The sequence below is a fragment of the Trachypithecus francoisi genome, unplaced genomic scaffold, assembly GCF_009764315.1.
Source record: "Trachypithecus francoisi isolate TF-2019V2 unplaced genomic scaffold, Tfra_2.0 Lachesis_group21, whole genome shotgun sequence".
NCBI lineage: Eukaryota > Metazoa > Chordata > Mammalia > Primates > Cercopithecidae > Trachypithecus > Trachypithecus francoisi.
This window is the reverse complement of record NW_022681467.1, coordinates 36,710,382-36,726,390: the sequence shown is the minus strand read 5'-3', so window position 1 is coordinate 36,726,390 and position 16,009 is coordinate 36,710,382. Positions and strand designations below refer to the sequence as shown.

Below are 16,009 nucleotides of genomic sequence, written 5' to 3'. Positions count from 1 at the left end.
GAGACAGGGTCTTGTTATGGGGCACAGTGGGGCAAACACAGTTCACTGCAGCCTCGACCTCCTGGGCTCAACTGATCCTCCTTCCTCATCCTCCCAAGTAGCTGGGGCTGTAGGCGCACACCATCGTGCTTGGCTAATTTTTGCACTTTTGTAGAGACGGGGTCCCACCATGTTGTCCAGGCTGCTTTAGAACTCCCAGGCTAAAGCAATCCACCCACTTTGGCCTCCCAAAGTGCTGGCCACTTCTTAATAAGGAAAACACATAAATACAGACTACTACAGAATGAAATATTCAAAGAGGATAACAAAAGCTCAATGAAAGCCAGAGAAAAGTGGTTACACTTCTGGCTTGGGGTTAGGTGGTAATTGCAGGCAGACTTCCCTAGAAAGGAAATGGAGTATGTGTGACTATGCCATCAATACTGAAACAGGCTCTGAGATGTTTAGAACTCTCAAGGAGTTCACAATACTTAGTGCCTTCCTAAAAATATGTAGTAAAACGGAGACGTATTGGGTATACCTAGCTAAACCTTATCAAATTCTAAAGACTAAGAGGCATTCATTCATTCCAGGGTATAAGAAATACTACTTAAACAGAACCTAACATGGTCTTTTTTTTTTTTTTTTTTTGAGACGATGCCTCGCTCTGTCTCCCAGGCTGGAGTGCAATGGCGCCATCTCGGCTCAGTGCAACCCCTGCCTCCCAGGTTCAGGTGACTCTCCTGCTTCATCCTCCTGAGTAGCTAGGTCTACAGGCATGCGCCACCACACCCAGCTAATTTTTTGTATTTTTAGTAGAGATGAGTTTTTTTAAAAAATCGAATTTCTAATAAACGTACTTCTTAGCGACTTCTCAGCGTTGGGTGCCTGGCCTGGAAATCAAGTGTAACAAGCCAGTAGTTATAAAGATTAGCCAATTTGTGTCCTTCTCCTCCCTTTCCTTTCCTCTCCTGGTTAAATGGAAACACTAAAAATTAAGAAATAGATACTGAGCCACAATCAATTCCTTAGAAGCTCTTGTTTCTTCATTTCTGGTATTAAACAGTAAGAACTACTAACACTGCATCCATTCCTGCAAAAATGCAGGAAGAACTACTTACAGTAGTAAGAACTACTAACACTGCATCCATTCCTGCAAAAATGCACTGACAGTACGATTAAGACACAATAAGTCTAACATTTTGTCCCGATCACTTTTCTAGTATTCAAACCACTGTAAGTAACACCACTATGTACTCTGTACCTTTCTCTGAAGAGCTTTAACAGCTTTTATGTATTACCCATATCAAGATACTTCATGGATTAGGAAGGGTCAATAATATTTAAATAGTCTCATAAAATTAGTTTCCCAGGATTAGAATTTATTCTCTAAGATTTTAGTTCTTCAAATATGTGAAGATGGTGATTTTAAATTCAAGGATTTAAATTATTTCAAATACTTGAATTAGCTATTGTCACATGATTTCTCACGGGCGCGGTGACTCAAGCCTGTAATCCCAGCACTTTGGGAGGCCGAGACGGGCGGATCACGAGGTCAGGAGATCGAGACCATCCTGGCTAACACGGTGAAACCCCGTCTCTACTAAAAACACAAAAACTAGCCGGGTGAGGTGGCGGGCGCCTGTAGTCCCAGCTACTCGGGAGGCTGAGGCAGGAGAATGGCATAAACCTGGGAGGCGGAGCTTGCAGTGAGCTGAGATCTGGCCACTGCACTCCAGTCCGGGCGACAGAGCAAGACTCCGCCTCAAAAAAAAAAAAAAAAAAGAATGTGAACATCTCCAGCCATTCTGACAACCTACCTGCTCAGGAAACGTGAAAACCATTTTTTTGTTTGTTTGTTTTTGAGACGAGTCTCGCTCTGTTGCACAGGCTGGAGTGCAGTGGCACAATCTCAGCTGACTGCAAGCTCCGCCTCCCAGGTTCAAGCCATTCTCCTGCCTCAACCTCCCAAGTTGCTGGGACTACAGGCGCCCGCCACCACGCCCGGCTAATTTTTTGTATTTTTAGTTGAGACGGGGTTTCACTGTGTTAGCCAGGATGGTCTCAATCTCCCGACCTTGAGATCCACCCACCTCGGCCTCCCAAAATGCTGGGATCACGGGCGTGAGCCATCACCGCGCCCAGCCAAAAACTATTTTTCTAAAAATCATGCAACATGGGTGTCTGATACAAAAAGATAATAGGAAAAAAATACATAGAACTTAAATCTTTCTGCCTATTTCAGGCAAAAAGGTTTAATGGGAATATAAGTATACTAAAAAAAAAAATTTTTTTTTGTAACATTTTTAAGGAATAAGAGTTTGGAAATCTTTGGAAATCCAAGGTCCTAGGTCTCCAATTTCTTTAAGGGGGGAAAAAACTCACGATTAGGACTAAATGGAGATGTCGCTCTCTTGCACTGATAGTGAAATATTAACTGCCAGAAAGTACCTCCAGTCCCCATTCATGTTGTATGACAGGAGCCTTTGTGCTGAGGCCTAATGAAAAATCTCAACAGAGGAAGTGACTGTATATACCTAACAACTTACCAATTTCAAAGTTCATCCTGATAGGCATGTAGGTTTGCCTTGTTCATCTGTGTCTAGTTACAGATATTCACTTTCTGAATGTTTCTACGAATGAATACGGCAACTTGAACTTTTCCATTTACAATTAAACGTGAAAATTTTAGTTTCCTAAGTAGACTGCCAAATATTGCACCATCCCAAGTGTGAAAGGGGAAAGTTAATCACTGCCAAAGATGATGATGATTAGTATTGTTTTTTTGAGACAGGGTCTCACCCTGTTGCCCAAGATGGGGTAGATACAGTGGCATGCTCACGGTTCACTGCAACCTCTACCTCCCAGGCCTCAAGCAATCCTTCCACTTCAGCCTTCTAAGTAGCCAGGACTACAGGCATGCACCAATACACCTGGCTAATTTTTGTATTTTTTTTTTTGTTGAGACGGGTTTTTCCCATGTTGTCCAGGCTGATCTCAAACTCCTGGACTCAAGTGATCTGCCCACCTCGGCCTCCCAAAGCGCTGGGATTACAGGCATGAGCCGCCAGCCCTGCCCCCAAAGATTTTTAATCCACAATTTAAGGTATGAGAAACAAACAAAGTGGTGTGTACACAGCAAGTGCTTATGACTGGGCAACTGAAGTTGCCACAAAGTCAAAGCAAGTCAGCACCCTCCCGAGCTGGCCTTTCTATGATTTACAGCAATAGTATCATACTCAATGCTCTCTAGTGACCCCTCCAGCTTGGTTAAAATTTCACAATAGACGTATGTCCAAATTTAAAGAAATTAAAGATGCTCCCTTTGTACAAGAGACTAATAAAGCAATTTCTGAAAAAGGTGTTGGGGGTTTTTTTTTTTGGTATTGGCAAGGAACTAAAAATTCTGTTCTAAGCTTCACCTTTCATAAAGTAATCCTCACATGCTCTTTAATCCTCAATGTTGTAAAGTAAGTATTAAACCTACTTTACAGGTGAAGAACTAAGGCTCTGATATTAACTTGTTCAAAGACCTAGCCATTGAGCAGAAGCTCAAGAACTCAAATTTAAATTCCCTTTAAGTCTCTGTTATGGGGTGGTGGGGACGTAGGTGGGGTTGAGGGGCAGGAGACTATTCGCCCTCTGTATCAGAAGAACATGAAAGAAAAAGAGACCAAAGCTTTGAAGACTTAAATCCAACCCTATTGCGGGCACATTCCTTGTATACTGAGGGCAATAGAGCTACAGAGCATTAACAAATACCCATCTTCCCAGGTTTTTTCTCATATTTTATGAACTATATTTTTCCTAAGCTGTTTATCTTTTAAGACTCTTTAAAATTAGGCCCTGTTCCATAAATTCTACACTACAAAATCATGTCCTCCTGCCTACTTTTAATTGAATTTAACTCTGCGCCTGTTGTGATGCTTCTGTGATAATCCTTTTGCTGAATGGCATAAGATCTCTACTAAGATCCATTTGGCTTAAATCTAATGAACACTAGTGAACACATCCTTAAATGACTTTCGTTTATGTCCTTTAAGTAGCACTTCCAAAATAACAAATTCAAGGCAATTCAATATTCAGCATTAGCTAGACTTATGAGTCATTACTGAAATTTTCTGCTGAATTTATCCAATTTGTTCATGGAATCTCCCAAATGCCTATACTCACGCATAACTGTTAACATGGCATTTGGTACTAAATTCTCACAGATAAGCTTTATTATATTATTTAAGGTATTCTTATTCCCAAGAATTACTATTTCAAAGAAAACCAAGTTGCTCACTTTAAGCAACTATTTGAATAAATGAAAAACTGAATTCTCAGGTGCTTTGAGACTTCTCTGTTTAATTTAAAATGCTTTGGGGGAGAAGTAAAATAGTGGCCTTTGAAAAAAATATGCTGACACAAGACATATTGAATTTTGTAGTTTAAAAAAAATTAACAAATAATGAACGTGGCATTTTATTAAATGCATCGAAAAGGGTCAGGTTATTTTTAATAGAAAATCCATAATTCTATTAAATGGTTGAGAAATTAGTCACATGAATAGACTTCTTTCATTTCTGAGCCCATCTTCAGTCCTGCTAGAAGTTCTTTCGACAATGACCATTTTGCTGTAAACTCGTTCTTAGAAAAGTAGGAACCAGATATACATTGGCTCCTACTTAGCCCAAACCTAGATATGAAGACACTTTTTACTTTATAGCAACTGCTTTGTAATTGGAAGAGATCAGTGTAGGCTATGCTGATTCAATTAGGTAAAGACTCAACAACACTAGTTACATGGTACAATTCACTGTGTAAATGTCAAGAAGATTTAAAACCAACACAGAATACCAGTGAAAGACTCCCCAACATCAATTACTATTTCAAACCTAACATTCAAAATAAAGATCCAGTTGAGAATAGAAGCTGTCTGTTCAAAGTTTACATTTTACAATGAGGAATGAGGCACCTTCATTGAGAAGCACCTTCATATACTTATCCAATTCTCAATAGTTTGTGAAACATAAATATTATCCTTGCTTATGGATGAGAAAACAAGGTTCAGTGGCCAGACCACATTTCATAGGAAAAATAGGGACTTATCTAGATTTTTCTGAATCCTATACCAATTTTCTATTTTAACACAGCTGTCTCCTCACACCCCCACTCTTCACCGCTACACCCTAGACCTAACATTCCACACACAAAGGGTCCAAGCTATCTCTACCAGCAGATAATCAAGGGCAGGTTGTGACACCTGTACTAGAAGCTTATCAATTACAGCCTGAGTGGAGTTTCCAGAATCCGGACTAAAGCAGCATCAAAAAGGGGACATGAAAAGGCATAAAGGGTAAAAAGAAAAAAACATTTCCTTTCCTGGTCTCTGGTTCTCCCCATAAGCCTGTGCAATCTATACTATCTTCATTCAATTCAGATTTAATGCACATAAAAATGTGGTGCCTAATACGTTTTCAAAATTAGTTTCCTTCATCCCACTTCTCCTTGTGCTGCTTGGCAAGAGCTCAGATAGTCAACGACAAGGAAACAAAGGGGCTACCTTACTGGAGTCAGGTTAAGTAAAGGGTCTTAGCCAATGAGATCCACAAATGACAGTGATTCTGAAACCTACTAGTCTCCTCCTGCACAATCAGTAATATACCCACAAAGCTTTATAAATTTGGGTATTCATACATATATGATAGCAAGATTAACATTTGGACTTCTACTAAGGGGCAAAAGGGTGTATTATTCTGGTGGAGGACTAACCTTCAACAAAGAACTTTTTTTCTGTAAACTCCAACAGCCAAGAAAAGTCCTAGGCATCTATCTTTGCTAGGGTGTGCTAAGAAAAACAATATAAAGAATAATGGGACCGTGTGCTGGCTGGGTCGGTTTCGTTCCTAAAATATAGGAAAACGTCAGAATACCCAGGGATCTGTGAAATTTTTTTCCCAGCATCATCATTTACAACAACAAATACTGGAGATCTAAAGTCCCTAAAAATGCTGATTGCTTTAACATCTTTTGTTGGAGCTTACCTAGGTGTTTCTTAGGTATGCTAATGAACTGTGTTCTTTAGGTTCCTTGAATCCACAGAAACAAAAATGTTAATTTCAAAGGCTCAGAGGGGAATTAATGGCCTGGTAGAGACGCCTCCCCACCCCAAATCTGATGGGAAGGGTAGAACGAAAGATGGTAAATTAAAACATTTATTACATATTTCAGAAAAATTTAGCAGAGATAAGTGGGTGAAACTAGAAGCTTAAGACAACAAATGAAAAACGAATACCTACCAAAAGGAAACTAAGGGTCGGGCACAGTGGCTGAAGCCTGCGATCCCAGCATTTTGAGAGGCTGAGGCAGGCAGGCTGCTTGGGCCCAGGCGTTCAAGACCAGCCTGGGCAACATGGTGAGAAAACTCGTCTCTACAAAAAATGCAAAATTTAGCCCAGCATGGTAGCGTGCACCTGTAGTTCCAGCTACTTGGGAGGGTGAGGTGGGAGGACTGCTTGAGCCCAGGAGGCAGAGGTTGCAGTAAGCCAAGATCACACTACTGCACTCCAGCCTGGGAAACAAACAGAAACCCTGTCTGCCCCCCAATCCGCTCAAAAAAAAAGGAAAGAAGTTAATTAAAAGTTGCCTACCTCCCTTGGAATTTCTTTCTTCACTAAACGTTGAGACATAAATGACACACACAAAGACAGTTAATACAAACTTTGATACAGATAGCCAAAGTTGATATTATGATCTACATACTCCAGAGATATGCATGAGATACCGGTAATGTCACTTCTCTCCCAGTTTGAAAAATATCTAGGATCTTTCTTATACACACAGAAAATGTTCAACAATATCTATTTACTATAAAATCATTTCAGCAAACTATCAGCCATTTCTTATAATACCACCAAAATACCACTAATATCTAATAGACATTCATCTACAAGCTTCCCCGCAACTCCCAAACTTCGTCCACCCTTCCCAGGCCCTATGCTATCAACACAGCACATGCTGCCCACATCTAGACAGGCAGGTGGCAGGGAGGGTGGGGATTGGCAAAATGCTAATTATTCCAACCCTGGCCTCTATTTTAGATTTTCTACTGCAGCTATTGGTCTGTAGCCATGGGAATAGAAAGCTGCTGCTCAAACTTGAGATGTCTGAGACATGGAAATAGGGAGAAAAGACCTGTTCCAAATATTACTACTCAAAGTTTAAACACAATCTGAAAGCTTCCTTTAAACACAATACCCATTCGCCTCTTAAGGGCTAGTTTGGAAGTCTCTAAACTCTTTACCTTAAGAAATTCATGTGTCAACTGTTTGCCTAAATGCCCTTATTATCCAAAGTTAATGGTTTCAAAATAATTAAGGGACAGTCAGATAATCTAAACCACACAACACAGAAAATTCAACTGACTCTCACCTCCACATCCAATATATTTTACTATTCTTTCAAGAGTTTTTTTTTTTTTTAAACCTCCAGGTCCAACGTCAAAATACTCATTTCAAACATTTCCACAGCTTCATTCAAACTAATTACATTTGAATTCATTTTCCCAAGTGAACCCAGTTTACTGGAGTTGGACGCAGTTTCCACATGGGAAAGATGCAATCCCTCACAAAACACACTTCTGAGGAAACAACTTTGGATTTGAAGAGTATCAGTTTTACTTTGCACTAAAAAGATGGCAAAAGGCAAAAGTTGATAATGATGTGTCACGTAAATATGCATTCATGTCCAACTAACATGAAATAACACGGTTTTGGTATAATCTCAAATCTTCTAAAATGATATGCATTCAGAAAGCACAACAGAATCATTTTCCATACCACTAGCAGCAGGGGACAACTGTTATTATATAATTAATATACAACACAGTTGTATATTAAAAGGCAAACTTTTTTTGCACCTCCCCACCCCACACACGCACTGAAAACAAGCAAAACAAAATAACTTCACAGCCCAATTTTGGAATATAAACTTTAAGACATGTTATTTAATAATCTGAACAAACTAATGAATGTCTTCCCAACTCTCTCAATTCCTCATCTTTATGCTGACAGCAAGGGGAAAAAGACTCAATTCCTTTTTTTTTTTTTTTTGCTGCTATTCGTTAAAACGAGATTTGAGGACTGACCTTGGTTTCCTATTTTCCATTTTACTCTATCTACTGAACCAAAGAAAAGTGGGAGTTGGTGACTGTTACTGCTAGCTATATTATTTAGTTTGCACCTTTCAAGCCACAACATATTTATGATTCTTTTAGTGACGCCTGGATTTTCTTGTTTTTACCAGAAACATCCAATCCGAGCCTAAAATTTGTCTGTGAGATCTGATATGCTGGTAAACTAAAAAATACATGCTGACAAGCAACTTGGTTTTATGTCAAAGTGTAGTATAAAAATCCTAGCGGCTCACTAATTCTAAAAAGGTGCCTGAACGAGTCCAGTTGCGACTTAAGGAAAGACAACCACCTTGGAGCATAATGCTTAAGTGTTTCCCGATTGAGGATGCTGCAGATTTCATTTGGTGGTACCATCACTTTTCAGTTTTAAAAATGTAATGGCAATTTTCAGAAAGCCACATCATCAGCTACCTGAAATCCCCCCCACCGCAATCAGCTATGCTACCACCTATCCCAACCCATAACCAATAGCACAGAAGTACAACTGTCTATTAGCATCAGAAACAATTCATATTTAATTACCTTCATCCAATTTGATTCCATTAAGCCAACCACAATCAGCACAAGATGTCAAACCATGATCCCATATATCATTTCTTAGAATAAAGACTGATGGAGTCAAGTATTGAGATTCGCTAAGGGGGTCAATTGGGGGAGAACTCCCTATCTCCATTGCAGACAGGCAAAAACTTCAAGACATCTGAAACACCAGAAGAATCGCTAACACTTTAACCTGGTATTACCATTATCAATTCTACAGATAGCTACACAGCCTGTACAGTACTGTAATAATGACTCAGCCCCCCTACAGTTTGTTCTACCAATACTTAGGAAGTCTTTTCACTTAGACCTAGATATGGTTTCTGCTCCAAATTCCTAACTCACTGTCAATGTTTTAAATATAAATAACAGAGTTTCCCAGCAGTTGAGTATGGGCCAGAATGTTCTAAATTACATACAAACAGCTACAATTTTAAATATTGTGAAGAATGAGCTCCAAAAGGTGTGGGGGGTGGGGCGGGAGGGGAATCTTTTATATCTTAGGGGATGAAGGCAGGCAAAATGAGAGATGTTTGATTTTAATATATGAACTTGTACAGTTAATCTGTAAGATGGGTTAGGCCCTCTTAAAATCATGCTTAAGCAATATCCTCTTAATACAAAGTTCAATAATGACATATCTGGGCATAATTAAACACTGATTTCTACTTTTTTAAAAGTGTCTTTCATAGTTACATAAATCAATCACTGGTTAACAATGTATTACTTGAGACAGCAAGCATAGTTACTAACACCACATCTTCCAGACAATATTCACAAAGAATAATTACACCAGTGTCAGACCTTTACGGTGGCAGGGAGACAGTCAAAGCGCTTTTTCTTTTGAAGAAGCATGTTTAGATAAAAAGCAAATGACAAATTATCAAATCCTTCCTTCCCTCTCTCCTTTTTCAGCTCTGTAAGAAAACAGAGATTTGCGGCTTTTTATTTTTTCATGCTAGTATCATACAGTATCACTCTAGCATAGTGGCTCAGCTCACGGGATTTAGAATGGTCAACTCACGGCCCTTGGGCAAGCTAGTAAATACACTGAAGCCTCAGTTCCCTCATCTACAAAACAGAAATAACAGTACTTAACTCACGATGGTCCTTCCAAGGATTACATTTAATTAGATGACCCATGGAAAGAGCTGAGATTCATGCCTGGCAGTAAGTATTCAATAAATAATAGCTATTATGGCTATTAAATGTGAGCCAACACTTCTAAAAGTCAACATAGGCAGATTACTTCAGCCTCTATAAAAATGTCAGTAAAGATCAATAACCTAACCAGCTCACAATCATTCACGTGACTTAGGTAAGAACCATGTAAGTTAACTTTCTCACAAGAAAGGGCTAAACTTTGTTTCATTACTTACATTACCTACTCAGCCCAGCCTGACAGCCAAAAGAACACATTCTATATTAAGATCCCACCTTCCTCTAGCGAGGTCAAAAGGACTTCTTACAGCCTCACCTGCACATCCTTTCTTTGCCCCTGTATCCCAAAGAAACATGTCTATACTGTGGTTTTCTAAACTGCAGGCCTCACCTCCTCCCTCTTTTAAAATCGTGATAGGTTGGTTAAATGTACTTAAGAAACACTCCAACCCCTGACAATTCTCTGCGTCCAGTCTTCCACAACCCCCAGCTCAGAAGTCACCTCCTCTGAGAAATTTCCCCATCTTCAGACAAAATTAAGTCCCCTATACTTCAAAGCATTTTGGGTACACATATGCCCCAGTAGTTACCTTATAATTGACTAATTATGTCTCCCCCAATAGACTGAATTGAGAGCAAGGGAGTGTTGTGGTTACAGGATCAGCTCTACACTAAGCACAGTGGTTGGCACATAACTGGTGCTCAAGAAATGCCATACTTTAAACCAGATTCTCTCCTGTTGGATGCCCCACTTCAAACTCTGAACATAAGGTTGCTCTCAGTAGAGCAGGCTAACATGATGGACTGCTGATTACAACACTAGAAAACCTACTCATCAGCTTCTCCCATTGGAGAGGTTCCCGGAACCCAAACTCAATTGAGCAGGATTATGCACCATCAAAATCAGTGGGAATTCCCAGCACACTACAGAAGGTACCTTCTCCTTCAACAGGGTTGTTCGAAAGCCTGCAAGGATGAGCTTTTTATTGGAGGAATCTTCCCTGGGTAACTGAAGTGGAAATACACAAAGAATAAATGCCTTGATTTGACTGAAAAGGGTTCAAAAATATAAAGAATTGGAAAAAACAAGCTAGTTCTTGATTCCTGAAAAACAGTGGCTCGTGAAAAAGAATGAACAGGAAGCAGGGGTGGGTGCTGGACATTCTTTGTTTCAATAAATAAAATCTTTTTTCCTCCCTACAGCCCAAACGAAAAGGCCAACACACCAGGTCCACAAGAGATGCTCAACAATCTTTCCTTCCAACAAGTACAAACTAAACTGCGTTTCCAAAAAAACACTACATTGGGAACCTCGGCCACAATGAAAAGTTCCAGTCACTAACAGTTTAATTTTTTAAAAATCCAACATTTACAGTGGGTGACCCACAGAGAACTTGCAAACTTTCTTTAATGAGGTACTGCTACCTTTGCAAAGAACGTAACTTGGGAAAAACAACCTGGAAATGTAAAGAACTCCACAAACAGTGACTTTGGTTTTAGAGCCATAATTCCTATCATAAACATCCTATCGAAAAAAAAAAAATTAACAGTTGCCTAAGGAAATCTTTCATTCTGGAAGCAAAAAAGGAAACAAACATGAAGCAGAAAGGGTATAACCCCCAAAATAAAGTTTAAAAAATAATAATTCAGTCCCCCACCCTTCCCTCTCTGGTGAAGTATGTGATTTATACAGCTTTGCTCTGCAGAAAGCTCGTTCTGGGCAGCTCAAGGAAGGAGCCGAGGGAGGGAGAGAAAGAGACACAGGCACAGAAAGGAGAGGAGAGAGAAAAAGAAAATGGCGCAGAGACTAAGTCCCGACCGTCGACAAGGCGACTTTCCCGGGAGGAATCCCGGCCCGGAAAGACCGCCCGAGGCCGGGTGGCGGACGACACGGGGTCTCCGTTGCCCCCTCTTGGGAGGGCCGGGATCTGGGGGAGCTGGGGTCCCCGGAAAGGGGGTCAAGAGGCGGCCCGATGGGAACAATGGGGCCGGTGAGCGAGGAGCCGGGACTTAGTCTCTGGGACGCCATGTCTGTCCTCTGCCCGGCACCGGCAGGGCGCGGGGGAGGCGGCCGGCGGCTGGGGGGCCCCGGAGTCGGGGCAGGGGGCACACTCACCATTCAATCGGAAATCCGCTTCGATCTGGAAAAAGAAAAGGAGAGAATATCAAACAACAGCCACTTTAACCCCTCTGGCGGCGAGCGCGCGCGGCTGGGGGCCTGGCCCACCCGGCGCCCCCAGGGAGGACGGGGTCCCGGGGGTGGCCACGGAGGGCAACCATCTCCCCTCGAACTGTAACTTCACGGCCCTTGCTCGCGGCCTAGCGAGCCGATCTACTCCGGCGGGCGGCACCTCGCCGGGGACCCCGGCCTGTCAAAGCGGCCGGGCCGGGGCTGGGGTAGCGGCCTGCGCCGGGGGTCGCGGGACGGCCAGGCCAGGGTCCGAGGCTGTCGGGGAAAGGCCGGGCCGTACCTGGGAATCGTTGTGGAGGTGGTCCCCACTCATGTCGGCCCGGAGCGGCGAGCTTGGCGGCAGGCTAGGCGGCGTGGGGGAGACGCAGACGGCGAACCGGCCTGTGCGGGCGGACGGGGACCCCGGAGCCTCGAGGAGGCGCAGGTAAGCGGCGGTGACTGTGGGCCCGAGACTCCAGAAACGGCTGAAGCTGCTACCACGGCGGCGACGCTGCCTGACTGCCGGGCGGGCGGCGAGAACAGACCCCACCAGTTGTGTAACAGCCTAAGTTCGCATTTGGGCTCACTGCGCCTGCGCGGTCGCTTTTAAACAACACGTCGACGACGTCAGCGCTCGCGGAAAGAGGCCGAGGGTTGCGGCCCGCCCCCTCGCGGTTCGCCGGACGGACCCGGCTTTGCATCGCAAGCCCCGCCTCCAGACCGTGCGCGCGCCGCTGTGATTTGCATAAGGAGCCGACTCCTCCTACGGCGTCCCACCCCAAGCAGCCTCCCCTTCCTCTCCCGACGCCTTTTCTCGGAACCCGGACCGGTCTGCTAGGCGGTGCGCAGGCGCCACCCGGGCACCGCCTCCTGGCCAGGGCTGGCCGCGCAGCCACGTGGTGGGCCTTTAAAGGCCGCGGCGGGACCCAGGCGATCTTGGGCGAGCTGGTGTCCCGCGTTCCCATCTATTTGGAGCGGCGAGTACCTTGGCGGCCGGGACCCCAGATGTCTCTCCGGCGCCTCCTTTCTTGCTAAGCCGGCCCTGAGGCTGCCTGGTGGGAGGAGTCCCCTCCCCAGCCTTTGTCCAAGCCCTCCAACTTCTGGAGTATTTCACGCTCACTTTTTAAAAATTATTTTAATTTTTCAACCAACCAAGGGTCCGGTTTAGCCCCAGTTTTCCGCCGAGTACATGTAGCCCTGGGTCACCAAGGGTCTGATTTCTTTGGTTCATTCTACAAATACTGAGCATCCGCTATGAGCCCAGGAATTGTGCTGAGGGGAGGGGGAATGCAAGAGACCAAAGGGAACTGAACCTGTCTCTATCCGCGGCTGTATCCCTAGCGTGTTGGGAGGACGGAGCAAATGGGGAAAAGAACTACCTTTTATAGAGCATCTATTCTGTGCCCAGCTTTGAATTCTGAACAATAGCTCTGTAGTCGCCTGTTTTACAAAAGGCAAACTGTCTTAAAGACAAGGCACCAACAACCACCTACCTTGCCTCTATAGTTGGATGCCTCTTAAGCTTCTCTGGGGATGAACTCAACTCCACTTAACTAGAAAAAGCCCCATGCTGACACCTTCCTTTCCCTCATTTCCGACCAGTCCCGCTGATTGCTTCTCTTCACTCCATCTACTTCTCTCTGCCGCCCATAAGCCTTTGAAGTCTGCGTTCTCTTGCTTGGATTAATACAATACGCTGGCTGGGGGTGGTGTCTCACACTTATAATCTTAGCACTTTGGGAGGCTGAGGCTGGCAGATCACTTGAACCCAGGAGTTCAAGACCAGCCTGGGCAACATGGCAAAACCCCGACTCTACAAAAAAATACAAAAACTGGCAGGGCGTGGTGGCATGTGCCTATAGTCCTGGCTACTCGGGAGGCTGAGGTGGGAGGATCATCTGAGCCAGAGGAGGTCGAGGCTGCACTGCACTCCAGCCTGGGCAACAGAGTGAGATGCATTCTGAAAACAAAAACAAAACAAAACAAAACACAAAAAACACTGCACTCCAAAACACTACACCCTAACGGATTGCTGCTTCCATTCTTGGCCCTCTCCTAAACTGCATTCCAACAATTACCAAAGTGATCTTTTCAACATGCTAATCGAACCATTACTCCTTTGTGGATATTGCCGCATCTATTACCACTTTCACTATTATTTTTAATATTTTAATTGATCTTTTTATTTACCTTCATCCTGTTATCCGTGAAATAGTATCTATGAAATCATTTGGAAGTAAATATGAAAAATGTTCATCCAGTGGACCATCAGTATCTTTATCACATCTAATGGTAAACATTAGATGTGTTTACCACACCTTGTGAATGCTTCAAGATCAACCTAAATATCACTTTTTCAAAGTGACTTCCAGGCACACTACTGACCCTGCTTCCACTGGCTGACCAAGGGTGCCTTATAGGCCAGGCGTGGTGGCTAATGCCTGTAACCACAGCACTTTGGGAGGTCAATTTGGGTGGATCACTGGAGGTCAGGAGTTCAACAACAGCTTGGCCAACATGGTGAAATCCTGTCTCTACTAAAAATACAAAAATTAGCAGAGTGTAGTGGTGCACACCTGTAATCCCAGCTACTCGGGAGGCTGAGGCAGGAGAATTGCTTGAACCCGGGAGGCAGAGGTTGCATTGAGCCGAGACCACACCACTGTACTCCAGCCTGGGCTACAGAGGGAGTGAATCTCAAAATATAAATAAACAAAAATAAAACAAAGGGTGCCTTGTAGTATCTATCTCCTTTGTAACACTTATGACACTTGTTATTAAGTTACAAATGGAGTAATTGGTTTCCTGTCTATTTCCCCTATAGAAAGTAAGGTCTGTGAGGGGGTGGGGGGGAAACTTGTCCATCTTGCCTACCACTGAATTCCCAGCACCTAGCAACAGGCCCTCCTACAGAAGAGGTGCTCAAGAAATGGGCAAATCAAAGCAGGTTACCCTGCTTTGGTTAGGAGCACACATTTGGAAGTCAAATCAACTTAGGTTTGAATTCTGCTCTGCTGTTTGTTACCTGCGTGATCTCAGGCAAGTTGTTTAACTTCTCTGAGTCTCAGTTTCCTCATCCATTCCGTGGTGATCATTGTGGGTATTTAATAGACTATCAAAAAATAATTGTTTGAGGGCAGGCACCTAGTAAGTGCTGAGTCTTGGATTCATCCTCAGGTTGGCCTGACTCCAAAGCTATACTCTTTCTCTGAAGCAAGCTGCCAGAGCCAGTTTTGCCTTGCTCTTGCTGTCTCTTCTCGTACTCTTCCCATCTCAGGATCAATCCCCGGCCAGAAGATGAGGCATCTGCTTGCTGCAGTGAGTCCAAGATAATTTGAGGACTGCCTTCAGGAAAAATGGTACATCCACACTACTCCACTCTCCCAACCCCCATTTCCCAGGGAGAATCTGCATTTGCTTTTTTTTTTTTTTTTTTTGAGACAGAGTCTCACTCTGTCACCCAGGCTGGAGTGCAGTGGCGCCATCTCGGCTCACTGCAACCTCCGCCTCCTGGGTTCAAGCGATTATCCTGCCTTAGCCTCCCAGGTAGATGGGATTACAGCCATGCGCCACCACACCCAGCTAATTTTTGCAATTTTAGTAGAGACTGGGTTTCACTATGTTGATCAGGCTGATCTCGAACTCCTGACCTCGTAATCTGCCCACCTTGGCCTCCCAAAGTGCTGGGATTACAGGCATGAGCCACCGTACCCAGCCTGCATTTGCTTTCCAGGTCCTTCCAAAACAGACTAGGTAGGCATGAAAACAGCACAGACTTCACAATGGCAGACCGAGGACGTCCCCGTGCACAGACATGGAAATATCCGGGCGGTCTTGTCACAGGCTGAACTTCTCTGCCAGCATGTGTGGCTGGCAGTGCTCAGAGGTTGACTGACTTACTCTGTCTTACAGAGGCCACTCCTGACTCCTAACACTTCAAACCCATGTACCCACCATATCGTACTTGAGGAGATTATTGA

At 43.6% G+C, this 16,009-nt stretch overlaps 1 protein-coding gene across 1 annotated transcript in view; it reads right to left on the bottom strand.

The window, feature by feature from the left end:
• TOP1 (DNA topoisomerase I) overlaps window positions 1-12,630 on the bottom strand; it is a 98,025-nt gene extending 85,395 nt beyond the window's left edge. Inside the window, exons 1-2 of the mRNA XM_033186422.1 lie at window positions 12,331-12,630; window positions 11,976-12,000 (exon numbers count right to left, since the gene is read on the bottom strand). Coding sequence (XP_033042313.1) covers window positions 11,976-12,000; window positions 12,331-12,363 — 58 coding nt within the window. The 5' untranslated portion in view covers window positions 12,364-12,630. The remainder of the gene's footprint in view (window positions 1-11,975; window positions 12,001-12,330) is intronic.
• Window positions 12,631-16,009: the final 3,379 nt, after the last annotated feature.